The 14,807-nt window shown below is 42.0% G+C and overlaps 1 protein-coding gene across 2 annotated transcripts in view; it reads right to left on the bottom strand.

Annotated features, from left to right (window-relative positions):
* The window catches only part of SNX29 (sorting nexin 29), a 564,851-nt gene that overhangs the window by 244,607 nt on the left and 305,437 nt on the right, over window positions 1-14,807 (bottom strand). For both annotated transcript variants that reach the window (XM_073647695.1, XM_073647696.1), the window contains exon 18: window positions 11,252-11,333. In XM_073647695.1, the coding sequence (XP_073503796.1) occupies window positions 11,252-11,333 (82 nt within the window). The remainder of the gene's footprint in view (window positions 1-11,251; window positions 11,334-14,807) is intronic.

Below are 14,807 nucleotides of genomic sequence, written 5' to 3'. Positions count from 1 at the left end.
CTCACGCTTCTGGAGAGCCACTTGTAACTGCTAGACGTCACCCTGGACTTCTCCTCCGCTTACCACCCACAGTCTAATGGTCAAGTGGAGCGGATCAATCAGAACCTGACCAGTTACCTCCGGCACTTCGTTAATGCCCACCATTCAGACTGGGTGGATCTCCTGCCATGGGCCGAATTTTCTTACAACAATCACGAGAGCGAATCTTCCTCCAAATCCCCGTTTTTTGTTGTCTTCGGTCAGCATCCTCGGATCCCATTTCCCGTCTCCACCTCGGAGGACAATCCGGCTGCGGAATCTCTTGTTAACAAATTTTCCTCCATATGGGAGAGTACCCGGTCCGCACTCCTTCTGTCATCCGAGCGTATGAAGACATGCTGACAAAAAACGTCTGGATCCTCCTCAATTCCGTCCAGGGGATAAGGTCTGGCTCTCGTCCAAGTATGTCCGGCTCAAGATTCCTTCCTATAAGTTAGGGCCTCGGTTCATCGGTCCTCTGGAGGTCATCAGTCAGATCAACCCGGTGGCCTATAAATTGAAACTCCCGGCCAACTTGCGGATCCCTAACTCCTTCCATGTATCTCTCCTCAAACCTGTGGTACTTAACTCTTTTTCCAAGTCTACAGGTACGCCTCCTGCTCCGGTTTCCGCTGAAAACGAATTTGAGGTAGAGAACATTCTGGCCACCAAAAGGGTAAGAGGGAAGACCTTTTTTCTAGTAGATTGGAAGGGGTTTGGTCCTGAAGAGAGAACGTGGGAGCCCCGGGAGAACATCCATGCCCCTCTCATCCTAGCTAAATTTCTCTCTGGCCTAAAAAAGGGGGGGCCTAAAGGGGGGGGGTACTGTAGCGCCGGCGTCCCTGCCCTCTGCTAGGCAGGGACGCTGTTCCCCTCACCCCTCTGCTCCGAGCCCGGCGTCCTCCTCCTGCTCTGCTGGCAGCGTGCGCTCCTTCCCGGCCACTGTGCTTAGGGCGCGCGCGCTCCCTCCCTCTTAAAGGGGCCGCGCGCGCCGTCCTAAGGAGTCCCCGGCCAATGGCCGGAGGACTTCACCGTATATAAGGCACCTCCTCCAAAATGGAGGTGCCCGAGCAATGTTGTTGCACTGTTCACTACTCTGCTTCAGCCCTCAGGTCCCGTTGCCAGTTACCTGCCAGAAACCTGCCAGTTTGCTGTCTGTTTCCTGCCTGACTTTCCTCCTACCTGCTTGCTAGCCTGAGGTCCGACGGTCTGCCTTCCTACTCCTGTCAATCTGTCTATGGACCAGCTTGCCCGCTCACCTGGGAGCGCACATCTGCTACCTGCCTGCTAGCCTACCTGGAGGCTCCGCCGTCACGTGCTGTGACCACCTGCCATTCCAGAGACTCCTGCCCGCTCACCTGGGAGCGCACATCTGCAACCTGCCTGCTAGCCTACCTGGAAGCTCCGCCGTCACGTGCTGTGACCACCTGCCATTTCAGAGACTCCTGCCCGCTCACCTGGGAGCGCTTATCTGCTGCCTGTCTGTTGGCCTACCTGGAGGCTCCGCCGTCACATGCTGTGACCACCCGTTTATCCAGAGACTCTCGCTTGCTCACCTGGGAGCACACATCTACCATCTGCCTGCTAGCCTACCTGGAGGCTCAGCCATCACAGGTCGTACCTACCCTTTACCCAGAGACTGCCCCGGTCACTTGCCGTGACCTCCTGCCCGTTCATCCAGAGACTGCCCCGGTCACTTGCCGTGACCTCCTGCCCGTTCATCCAGAGACTATCCCGGTCACTTGCCGTGACCTCCAGCCCGTTCATCCAGAGACTGTCCCGGTCACCTGCTGTGACTGCCTACCCGTCTTCCCTGGTCGCCACCCGCTCCCTTACAAGGACCGCCCCCTTGTATAGTAGCTCAGAGGTTCCGCCTCTCAGACCCGTTACACAAAGAACCAGACCCAACCTCTTCAGCACCTAACATGCCAAAGAAACTTCTAGGTTCAGTTCACTGAGGCTCGTAGCCGTAGTGAAACATATCTCCCCTCACATACTTCACCAGTCACTCCGTCACACTATTTAGTCCCATAATCTAAGCTATTTTCTAATATACTTGCTTAAAAAATTCCCTACCATTCCCTAACTACACTATCTAACTACTTTTGTACTTTTTTTCTCTACTTCTTGTCTGATGACTATTCGTTTGAGCATCCCAAGTGCATGCAGGGATACTCAAACAAAGAGTTATCAGAGCAGGGGGAGGCTGCAGTCACTCTCACAGCCCCCGCACTCTCCCAGAAATGAAGCATCGTCAGTGACAATCATTTCAGGGGCAGTGATGTCCCTCCCTGAGTGTCTCCTCCTTTGTGAGGTGTCTCCTCCAGTACCCTGTGTGATGAGTGCAGCGTCCGATCTGCTGTCTGCTTACCTGAATAGTAATAAGCTGGCAACAGAGCGGTGTCACTATACCCCTCAGAGACCAGTGACATCACTTGCAGGGGCGGCGCTAGTCCTCCTGAATGCTGAGTATAGTGACACCGCTCTGCTGCCGGCTTATTACTACTCAGCTAAGCAAACAACAGATTGGACAATGCGCTAATCGTATAGGGTGCTGGGGGAGACAATGCACAAGGGAGTCACTCAGGGACAGAGCAGGGACCAGCCCCTGAGACGGGAGTCACTGATGACGCTTTGTTTCAGGAAAGGGGCAGGGGTTGTGACAGTGACCGGAGTCTCAGCACCCGTGATGATGCTTTGTTTGAATATCACCAGAAAAAAATCCTAAAACATAACTTTTATTCATACAGTTAAGAATACTCATATAACAACACTCTATAGGGTCACCAACAAATCTCAGTATTAATAAAGTACAATGATAAGGAAGAAAACAATCTAGAAGGGGTGGGGGAAATGTATTCACCCTCACTTACCCTACCTTGCTGCGGAGGTTAGCACCCTATATTTGACACGGCTCCCCCACTCAACGTCAGCTTTCCCCAAATGACCCTAATAGGGACTGACTATCCAAAAAAAACACCACCATCATCAAAAAATAAAATGCTGTAGTGCAATATCATTGCTTATAATTGATGAATGACCATAATAGTATAAGGTCATAGACTTTAGGAGTAAAGAGTAGATAAAACGGTATCCGTTGTTGTGAACTCTCAAAGAATTCGACAATAAAATGGATTGTAGCGTCGTAACCCTAAGTAATATATATAACAATCATAGACACATATGGTATAGTGGCTAATATCTATAAGCCAAACAAATAAAGGGTTCCCTTGGTTGCACTGTTTGAGTATCCCAGCATGCACTTGGGATACTCACCCGAATCGTCATCAGACAGGAAGTTGAGAAAAAAATACAAAAGTAGTTAGTGCAGTTAGAGAACGGTAGGGAATTTTTAGAACAAGTATATATTAGAAAATAGTTTAGATTATGGGACTAAATAAATAGGGAATAATGCTTTGCCAATGGACCACCCCTTTAACAGTCCATAGGAAAAAAAATATAGCTAAAGTAGCTCATACAAGTCAAACAAGACACGGACTGTATACTGCACTGTTTTGGGACTTTTGACGCCTAAACTGAAAGCAGCATAATATAAAGACAGAGACCCTGGTAGCAGCAATGTATCACTTACTGGGCTGCTTGCTGTAATTTTGATAAAATAACTTTTATTAGCAGGAGATTATCACTAGAGGACTAGAAAACCTGCTACCATGTAGTCCTCTATATTCATTAGCTCTGCATAACCCAGCCCCAACATTGATTGGCAGCTGTATGCCTATGCACAGTGTACATAGGAAGCTGCCAATCAATGGTGTGGGTGGGATAACACAGAGCTCAACATTGAGAGAAGTGGCAGATCTGCAGCAGTTACAACCGTAATTCAATCATAACTGCAGCAAGGAGCCCAGTAAGAGTTGCTGAAATCAGGGTCTCTGTCTCTAATTATGCTGCTCTCAGATGGGGTAGCAAAAACCTGGTGATAGATTCCCTTTAAGAGCAAGTCTAATGGTTCAATAATTACAGTACAGACCAAAAGTTTGGACACACCTTCTCATTTAAAGATTTGTCTGTATTTTCAGGACTATGAAAATTGTACATTCACACTGAAGGCATCAAAACTATGAATTAACACATGTGGAATTATATACTTAACAAAAAAGTGTGAAACAACTGAAAATATGTCTAATATTCTAGGTTCTTCAAAGTAGCCACCTTTTGCTTTGATGACTGCTTTGCACACTGCTTTGCACACAAGAGTGTGCAAAGCAGTCATCAAAGCAAAAGGTGGACACTTTGAAGAACCTAGAATATAAGACATATTTTCAGTTGTTTCACACTTTTTTGTTAAGTATATAATTCCACATGTGTTAATTCATAGTTTTGATGCCTTCAGTGTGAATGTACAATTTTCATAGTCATGAAAATACAGAAAAATCTTTAAATGAGAAGGTGTGTCCAAACTTTTGGTCTGTACTGTATATATAACTCAATTTATCTGTAATCTAAGTAGAGAGGAATTACAGTACCCTATTGATCTATACAGCCGTACACACCACCCCACATCGAGTAGTCAGCGTTAAATTCTACCCACTATCCAGCACACATCGATAACCTTACACCCTGCGATACATCCACTATTTACTACTTTCTATTAATATTTCTGAATACATACAAAGGCTTCAAGTAGCATAGTGCTCTTCTAGACGGACACTCTTGTGAGAGGAACACTTTTGTCAAATTCACAATTTTTTTATACCTTTTTTGTAAGCCAAATCAAAAACTGGATAATAAAATAGTGAAGACTTTCCTTTCTACTTTTCCTCTCTTTAGGGTACACTTCTAATTTTCAATAGGACAAAAGATATTTTTATCTTAACGACCTTTAACTCGATCTAGAACCATTGTGACTTGATGAGTTAACGATCAATGTTCGATGTTGGGCTAGTCTACATAGGTCCATCAGGGTGTACAGTGCCATTATTTTCATTGTATAATGCTATGGCGACTTGATGGATGAAAGATCAATGTCCGATGTTGTGCAAGTCTAGATAGGTCCACAATGGTCTACGCCACCGTTATTTTCACTGTATAGAGCCATGGCGACTTGATGGATGAATGATCAATATTCGATGTTGGGCAAGTCTAGATAGGTCCACCAGGGTCTACGACGCCGTTATTTTTACTCTGTATAGAGCAATGGCGATTTGTTCGATGAACGATCAATGTTCGATGTTGGGCAAGTCTAGATAGATCCACTGGGGTCTACGCCGCCGTTATTTTGATTGTAATGAGCCATTGGGTTTCTGGTCTCCTCTTGGACAATATTACCAGCTGCTTATGCTCCACAGAGCTTAACAGCCATCAATATTCTGTCTATCGGAAAACCAACTGCAATGTTAACATTCTCTGCATAGAAACTTTAGCCTAAAGTAAATGAGGCTGAAGTAACCCAACCAAATAGTAGAGCGATTTCCATCAATTGCTGGGGTTCTGAAGAATAAAACGGCTTTTATTCCCGCCTAGAGAAAAAGGTATACACACTACCAGGGACTTGTAAAGCTTCTTGATGCAACACCGGTGTGTGCCAAGATACACTACATAAATAAGTATTTTTCTTTAAAAGTATTTTATCATGGCAGGACACAAGTCACAGCTGGATGCCATTCAGCAGTTTGATCTCTGGGTCCAGTGGTAAAACAAATATGCAGCTGGCATCAAACAACTGCAAAGTTAAGAGCAGCGGAGCAAGCCTTCGATGGCCTATAAATCGGGCACAGCTTCCTCCAAGATGGTTTTATCAGGATTTTATTCCTAATTCTTTCACACAGTCAGCTTTTACTTGGGTTTATCAATAGAATATATTTACATCTACTTTGCTGGAACAGCAGAACGCATCCTACTCCTCTTCATTTCTAGAAGCCGTTTAAGGGGAATATTAACCCCTTACTTTCTCCCATTTTTTCAAATCTGACCAGCATCGCTTTATGTGGTAATAACTAGGAACGCTTCAACCTATCCCAGCGATTCTGAGAATCTTTTTATTTTTTTTGTGACGCATTGTACTTAGCGGTATGTTAGTGGTAAAATTTGATTGATACATTTTGGATTTATTTCTGAAAAGATCTGAAATTTGGAAAAAAATGTAAAAAAAAAAAAAATTGCAGTTTTCAAACTTTGAATTTTTATGTTCTTAAAACAGATCGTCACAGCACATAAATAAATACTTACCATATCTCTACTGTGCGTCAGCATGATTTTTCAAACATACTTACTTTTCTAGGATGTGTGAAGGGTTAAAATTTTAACAAGATTTTTTTTTTTGTTACAACTTGACTTTTGAAGTGACTTTGGGTTTGGAGGGGGTGGGCTTAGGACAGAAAAACTAACAAGTCCACATTTAAGAAAAATGCACCCCACAAAGTATTCAAACTTGTACTCAGGAAGTTGATTAACTTTTTATTGCTTTGTAGGAATTCATTCAAAGTGGAATGAAAAATTACTTTTTTCCATTAAGATGTTGATTTAACTTCATATTTTTAGTTTTCACAAGGAATAACAGGAAAAATATGACGCCACAATTTGTTATGTAAGCTTATTAAAACCCAACTACTGTTTAGGGACGCGGCAGGGCTCGGAAAGGAAGGGGTTCCATTTGATTTTTGGAGAAAAAATTAGGCTGGAATAGATTGTGGATGCCATGTCACATTTGAAGAGTCCCTGGGTAGCCAAAACAGCAAAAAGCCCCCACATGTGACCATATTTTGGAAACTACACCCTTCAAGTAATTCATCTATAGGATTAGTGAGCATTTTGGACCCACCGATGCTTCACAGAAGTTTGGTAACTTTGGGTCGCGAAAATGAAAAATTTAATTTTTTCTACAAAAACGATGATTTCGCTCCAAATTCAAAAAAAGTATTGAAATACCATATATTTTTGTACTTCACAGAATGGCTAGTGTTTATTGGCAGTTAAGGATATAGCTGTGTGCCACCTATTGTCAACGGCCACCCATTACTGGCCTCTGATCGGCCGCAGCGCTTATGTGGCATAAAAATGTCATACAAGCACCTGGAGATTCGTGGAAGTTATCAATTCTCTTTGTTTTACACTGGGGAACACAGTATTTAAGGAAGAAGGAAAAGCCAAATCCTCCAGCGATGCAAGTGGAAAGTCTGCAGTCATTCTGAGCAAACATTGCGCGCTGCGAGTAATTCATCAGTTTTTGAGCCGGGAATGGCGGTGATATACGCGTTATACATACTCCTGGCCAGAGCCCGTCTAGAGACGACTTTTTGCACCTTTGAAACTACAAAAGCTTTTACTGTCGCTCTTATTCATTCAAGTCTGGACTACTGCAACTCTCTATTGATTGGTCTCCCGCTAACCAAACTCTCTCCTCCCCAATCTCTCATGAATGCAGCTGCCAGGGTCTTATTTCTGTCCAGCCGCTACACAGATGCCTCCACTATGTGCCAGTCATTGCACTGGTTGCCCATTCGCTACAAAATACAATACAAACTTATCTCTCTCACCCACAAATCTCTCCATAGTTTTGCACCACCCTGTATCTCCTCTTTCAATTCTGTTTATCACTCTACCTGGGCTCTCTGTTCTGCAACTGGTCTAAGACTAATATCCTCCATAATCCGAACTTCGCACCTCCATCTCCAAGACTTCTCTCGTACTGTGCCAGTTTTCTCAAATGCACTACCCCAGAAAATCCTACTAAAACCTAGCCCCCCCATTTTTAAGCGTGCTTTAAAAACACATCTCTTTAGCCTGTCACCTCAGTTCACTAATCTAACTTTTTGATGTTCCCTCTCTCTAAGTTTTCCTCTGACAATGGCCCTTCCTACTCATTTGTCTCCACATCCCCCATGCACCCAATAACTCTTGGCAACTGTACTTAAACAGATACTGGCTGATGACCGGATCATGCAGCTTAGCCTAAAATGCCCTATTATAATGATGGCTGGACCGTACATGACAAGCACCTTTTCTCTATTGTGGCCCCCTATAGATTCCTTATAGATTGTAGCATGCGAACAGGGCCCTCACTTCTACTGTAACTGTCTGTACATGTCCCAGCTTAATTGTAAAGTTCTGCGGAATATGTTGGCGCTATATAAATAAAAATTATAATTATTTTTCAAAAGGTAACATTTTTAATTCCCGAGTCATATCATAATATATATTTTATGCAAACGTGTACCTGAACCTTTGGATTCTGCTGTGAATGTGCAGGTAACCTGCCAAGGAGTATGTTATGATAAAATGTGATTGCAGGCTTTTTCTTCTCCATTTATTATAATGGAGAAAAACCTCAACAAATATGTGCTCGATTAGTAAATATGTACTGCAGATTAATTTTTGTGAAGAAAAATGTCTATAAGCAGATTGACAGAATAATGTAGAGACAGAGACCCTGATTCTAGTGACTTGTCACTTATTGAGTTGCTTGCTGTGATCTTTATAAAATAACAGTTTTATCAGCAGGAGATTATCACTAGATGATTAGTAAACCACACCTCCACCATGATTGCCAGCTTTCTGCCTATGCACAGTGTACACAGAAAGCTGCAGCTCAGCATTCAGAGAACAGTTAGATCTGCAGCAGATAAAACCTTGATGTTATCAAAACTGTAGCAAGCAGCCCAATAAGTGACACATTATTGGAATCAGTGTCCCTGCCTCTACAGCATGGGGTAGCAAAAAACTAGTGTCAGATACTTTTTTATACAAACACAGTTTACCTGGGTGACTCTATGAAGCAACCTTTACTTTAAAAGTAAACAGGTAAAAGGTTATCTGAAGCACATAGTTCATCAGATCTGTAATGTCTATGAGCCCTTCTAAAATAAAGACTCACATCAACCGGTAAGTCCCTAAAAATAAAGCTGGTTGTAAGTGGCCACATCTAGAACTCGACCCGATAATCAGATGTGCATTGGACCATAGAGAGGGTCGTAACTGGCACTTTTGACAGAAGCTCTTGTTCTTGAACACAGAGATTTCCTAACACCTGTTCCGTAAAATGAACATGATAATTAATTTTTCCCTTTTCTCTCAGGAAAAAAGAAGAAGAGTGGTGTTCAATGCTAATGTGTAACCAGCAATGAGACCTCTCCTCCACTGTTTAGATAGCCAAAGTGTTTATCAGTGGTACGGGAAGACAGAAGACATCTGCACGCCAATCCTCATGTGGCTTTTTTATATTCATTTAACGGATTATGACAAGGACTTGATATCACAGATGATGGGTATGGCACTGTTGTGTGCCTGGCTCCAAAACCACAGTACCAAAAAAATCATCTTATCAACATTAATTGGAACATCATCAGACACGTTGATGAATGCAGTTGGACGACTACTCTTACTTTACAAATTAAATAGCTGACAACCACATGACTTGCTAATAAGGTCGAAATATCAAATCCAAGCTTTTGGCAGACATCAATTATCCACATAAATTAACAGCCAGCTTTAATATAAACTGCCAATGATCCCAAAGCCTTCTGTAGTCTCGTCACAATGTAGAGGCATTTTATAAGGTCAACAATTGGCACATATTTGGTGTAGACCAATGGTACAAAACTGGATCTCCACATTATCCAACTCAAGAAGTCACGGTTCAATTTTACGGATTTGTTCATGGGTGGCCACCCTTACGAATTTGCCATCACTGCCAAGTTGAAGAACAAACTGAAATTCCCAGGAGGGCAATGACCGACTGAAGCAAATGAAGATTGAGTAGGAACTGAACAGAGGAAAGATTTGAGATTTTTCCAAAAAGCTTCCTCACAAGCAGTAATGAAAAGCTAAGATTAAAACATATATCAAGCGATTTCTACAAAGTCAGGAAAGTTCAAGAGTAGAGATGGAAACCAGGAAGGATTTGTGGACTTGTTCGCACTGCTGATTATTGAAGATGCCAATTTCAGAAAATTAATAAGACGTGGTTTCGAAGTATAATACACTTCTTCATCGGGAAAAAACAATATAGGAATCAATCCAGTGGCCAGGTTAGCAATATGAGAGTGCTGGCCGGGAGAACTGCGAATCTCCTTACCTAGTGGCATTCAAGGTGGCTTAGTGGTAAGAACTATTACTTCAGAGCGCTGGGGTCCTGGATTCAAATCCCACCAACGACAACATCTGCAAGGAGTTTGTATGTTCTCCCCGTGTTTGTGTGGGTTTCCTACTGATTCTCTGGTTTACTCCCACACTCCAAAGACATACTGATAAGGAGCTTAGATTGTGATCCCCAAAGAGGACAGTGAAGCTGATATCTGTAAAGCCTTGTGGAATTAATAGCGCTATATAAGTGAGTAAAATAAAACAATTATTTTGATTAGCCGGGCGCGACATTGTGCATGTGCAATGTGCTGCAATTATGCCATCACGCCAGCCCAGCTAATCAAAAGAGGAGCCGTGAATGCCGAGAGGTATGGAGATTTGTCCAGTGGTCAATGTCCTGCGAATTGATTCTCCCATCTCTAGTCAAAAGTCAAAAACCAGGAACGAAGAGCAAATGTAAGTAAGTAAACGAAGATAAAATGAGGAAATCAAAGAAGGATTGATGAAACTTGTGAGGAGCTAAGCCTGGAATACAGAGTAGACAAGGTCCAAAACAAACCCATATTCAATACCTATATTGGGCTTCCAGAAAACTTCTACAGTGACATACTTGGGTGGGAAGAGAGACAAAAAGATACAATAAAGTGGCAAATGTAGTGTCATTCCTCCAAGAAGCCACAGCAGAAATCCAAGGTTAATACTAGATTTCTGCTGGGGAAGTTCCAGTGGATCCACAGGAGGATTATCTCCATTGTTATTCACTGTCGTTAATCTGCAGCTTTTCTGTATGTAAAGCCTGGAAATAACGAGGCTTCTGCAGATTTTAAAATCCACAATGAAATCATAATTCACTTTGGATATTTTCCGCTTCATGTGATAGGATACGAAACAGCCCATTTACTTGCATTGGATGAAAAACGTCAGGGGATTTGATGACGATTATGGAGCAGATTCCATACATCAAGCCGTATCAAATCCAGAATGTGCTAACATAGCCTTAACAGCCAAGGCATAAAAACATCAAGAAAGATTAAGTAACCACGAAGCAAAGTAAAACATGAATTTTAGTAGGAAACATAATAGTTGAAACAAGTCAGTAAAATATATAAGTATTACAGCATCTGTTCTCCAGCAGCCTTAGCCCTCCCTTACAGATGACCTGTCATATTCTATCCGCGGCACAACTTCTTACCTGATAGACATGAAAAGCGTGGGTGGATTTACCTCGCAGGAAAACAGAGGGTATCCAAACATTTACAAGGGCACGGTGTGATCTGTAACAGAGACAACGAGGAAAAGCTTACTGACATTTACCAGAATCAAGAGGAATTGAGCTGATATTTTGTCTTCTGGAAAAAAGAAAAATGTCACGAAAATAAACTTAGAATTATTAGGCGGATAGGAGGCAACTGAGAGTCACTAGGAAGGTACGAGGCCTCGACAGCGGCAGACAAGCCACAACATTCCCAACACTGATGAGCGGCCTCTTCTAATGAGAAGTCCTCTGTTCTCAGCTACATTCAGATTTTACACCAGAAAATAACTTTATTACATAATCAGGTGATAAATGCTTGAAGCACAATTTGATGGGAGAAGATACAGATTAGATATTACGAAAAACTTTTTGACAGTGAAGGTGATCAATGAGCGGAACAGGCTGCCACGAGAGGTGGTGCATTCTCCTTCAATGGAAGTCTTCAAACAGAGGCTGGACAGATATCTGTCTGAGAAGGTTTAGTGACTCCTGCATTGAGCAGGGGGTTGGACCGGATGACCCTGGAGGTCCCTTCCAATTCTAACATTCTAGGATTCTATGATGGTAAAGGCCATCTACCCTAACCAATTCCTGCACGAGAAAACAACGCTCAAGAATGTGAAAGTACCAAGAGGAAGAAAATGAAATTCTCAGCTGACCATGATAGCACAGTACATTTCCCACAAGACTTTGCTTGTGAAGAGCTTGTAAATGCTGTCCGTACTCATTGTCAACCTACAGTGTAATGTGACTTTAAATGACACACTGTAAGAGGAGTTTTAAGATGTGTTTGTACATTTCTTCTTTATTATTTCTTTTGGTTTTTGCTTTTTTAGACGTTTTATACAAAAAAAAGTTGCTATTCCATGTACACGTTCCTTGCAAAACATGTAAAGCAATTTAGTCTAACTCATTAATTTTGAAAATGGATCTTTAGATCAATGTTCCTATAACATCTAAAAGCACTTTAACATACTTAAAGGTGTTGTCTGGTCTTAATCTACAAGTCTGCAGTCACTATGACTGCAGACTTGTGAATTCTCACATTGCAGGCACTGCGGTGCGTGATCGCAAGTATGTGATTTGTGTACCTGCCGTCACATGCCAACTATATGGGCGTGGCCTCACTGAGTCTACTGAGCGAAGATGGAAACAGTCTAGTCGGAATGTGTCCGGAAGTGTGCAAATCGCATATGACTGCCCACTCCCGGCAACACCACCATAAAATCCTCACAGTCTGCAGTCGCATAGAGTGACTGCAGACTTGTACCCAAAGGCCAGATAACTCCTTTACTACAGACTAGTATAAAAATAGAGACCACCACTGCCACTATCCGTATAAGACAGCGGCAAGGTAAGAGCGTTTGTGAGTGCACACTAAATGAACAGCTACAGAATAAATAATATATGTAAAACTGCATAGAACATATATCTCCTTCGCTGTGATTGGTGGCTAATACAGAAAGAGGATAAGCCTGAATTAGTAAGGTAAAGCAGCATCAAAAGTTAATGATGTGAATACGCAGCAATGATAAAGCTGTACTGACTCGATGTTGTAGCTTTTATACGGAGTTAGTTCCTTGCCAGTATTGTATAGGCGGTTGTCATGATGTGGATATTAAAGAGGACCTGTCACTTGCTCAAAAAAATCTACTTTAATACCATGCAAAAATCCCTGCACTCCCCTGATTCTGACACTTCTTTTTTGTTTTGTGCTGCATTACTCCATTGCAAAGCTGTTTCACATTTGTTGCTTTCGGAAAGAAATATGTGAAATATCTGCTTTTATTCTGCTTTACAGGTCGACAGATGATCTAGCAGTTTCAGACTAAGTTTACGACTAAGGTCCAAACAAACTTGAAACGCCTAAACTTTTTTCTGTCCTCTTTGTCGGATATGGAATGTTATCTTTTTAAGTTGAAAGAATAAAGTATTTATGTTTTTATTTTTCCTTGGACGCTGTTTAAATTTTTTTGTTGATTTACATTGGTCCGCACTACTAGCCATGAGGGCCTTGTTCACAGGGTTAGCTATTTTTTCCTCTGTTTCCTAAAATATAGTTCTATTATCAAAGAAAAATATGGATGTCTGGTACCCATAGGAGATGGTAAATGATGGCACAGTTGCTCTTCAAGAAAATGAGATAGTCCAATGAACTTACCTGGCTGATCCCACATTTCCTATGGAAAACCCAATCATTTTCTTATCCCTATTAATTGAGGAACTTTTTGAGCCACAAACAAATTGAAGCGTTTTCCATAAATGTCTGATAAATACAGGTCCCATCTCTAACCTATCTTTTGCATTGCCTGTCAAAGCCCAGAGTTTACTGGAAAGAATTTCTTCAGCAGAAAATGTGAAGTTATTAGGATTGTCCAGTCTTGGGGTTTAAGTTTGTAGTCAGTATTTGACTGCAGACTTGTGAATCCTCAAAGCGCGAACTGTCAGGATTCTCTAGAACTGGCATCGGGCGGATGCATGACTTCAAATAAGCGATTTGCATACAAGCAGTCATGTGCCGACTAGACGTGTATAGCCTAGCTCAATAAGTGAATTGAGTGAGGCTGAACACGTCTAGTCGGACTGTGGCCAAAAGTATTCAAATCGCATACTTCCGGTCACATGACTGCTTGCTATTAGCACAGGAAAATTCAGACAGCATGGACGGTGAAGATTCCAAAGTCTGCAGTCACATAACAGTGACTGCAGACTTGAACCTCAATCCTGGACAACACCTTAATGTTGAAATTTAGGACATCTTCTGACGAAAAAAAAAAAAAACGAAGCAGCAATGCATACATTTTACAGTGCCATTAAATTCAGTCGGGAAATGTAGATAACAGAATGACTAATCCGAAAACAAAGCTATTCAAGCAATGAGGTTCCAATGGCACAAAGTCCCTGACATCTACCGACGTGTATCAATGAGGTGTCTATGACATGTTGCAAGATAATTCAGTGTTCTCTGGGAAAGAGAAATGAAAAGGCAGCAGGAAGGTGTCTAAGTGAAGAAAGAAGTTATGTAGAGTATCCTTAGCAACTGGACTGTCAGATGTGACAGCTGTCAAAGCTACAGTCGGCTGCACCAACAAAAGAGAAAGAAGAGCAGTAAAACCATGGAATGTCTCATTATATTATAGAATTTGAATATTTAAATTTGCATGCAAGATACAACATACAGTTAGGTCCATATATATTTGGACAGAGACAACATTTTTCTAATTTTGGTTCTAGACATTACCACAATGAATTTTAAACCAAACAATTCAGATGCAGTTGAAGTTCAGACTTTCAGCTTTCATTTGAGGGTATCCACATTAAAATTGGATGAAGGGTTTAGGAGTTTCAGCTCCTTAACATGTGCCACCCTGTTTTTAAAGGGACCAAAAGTAATTGGACAATTGACTCCAAGGCTATTTCATGGACAGGTGTGGGCAATCCCTTCGTTATGTTATTCTCAATTAAGCAGATAAAAGGCCTGGAGTTGATTTGA

The sequence above is a fragment of the Phyllobates terribilis genome, unplaced genomic scaffold (assembly GCF_046119375.1).
Source record: "Phyllobates terribilis strain yellow unplaced genomic scaffold, ASM4611937v1 Scaffold_9__5_contigs__length_417890890, whole genome shotgun sequence".
NCBI classification, from domain to species: domain Eukaryota; kingdom Metazoa; phylum Chordata; class Amphibia; order Anura; family Dendrobatidae; genus Phyllobates; species Phyllobates terribilis.
The sequence above is the reverse complement of the archived record's forward strand: the minus strand, read 5'-3'. Positions and strand labels throughout refer to the sequence as shown.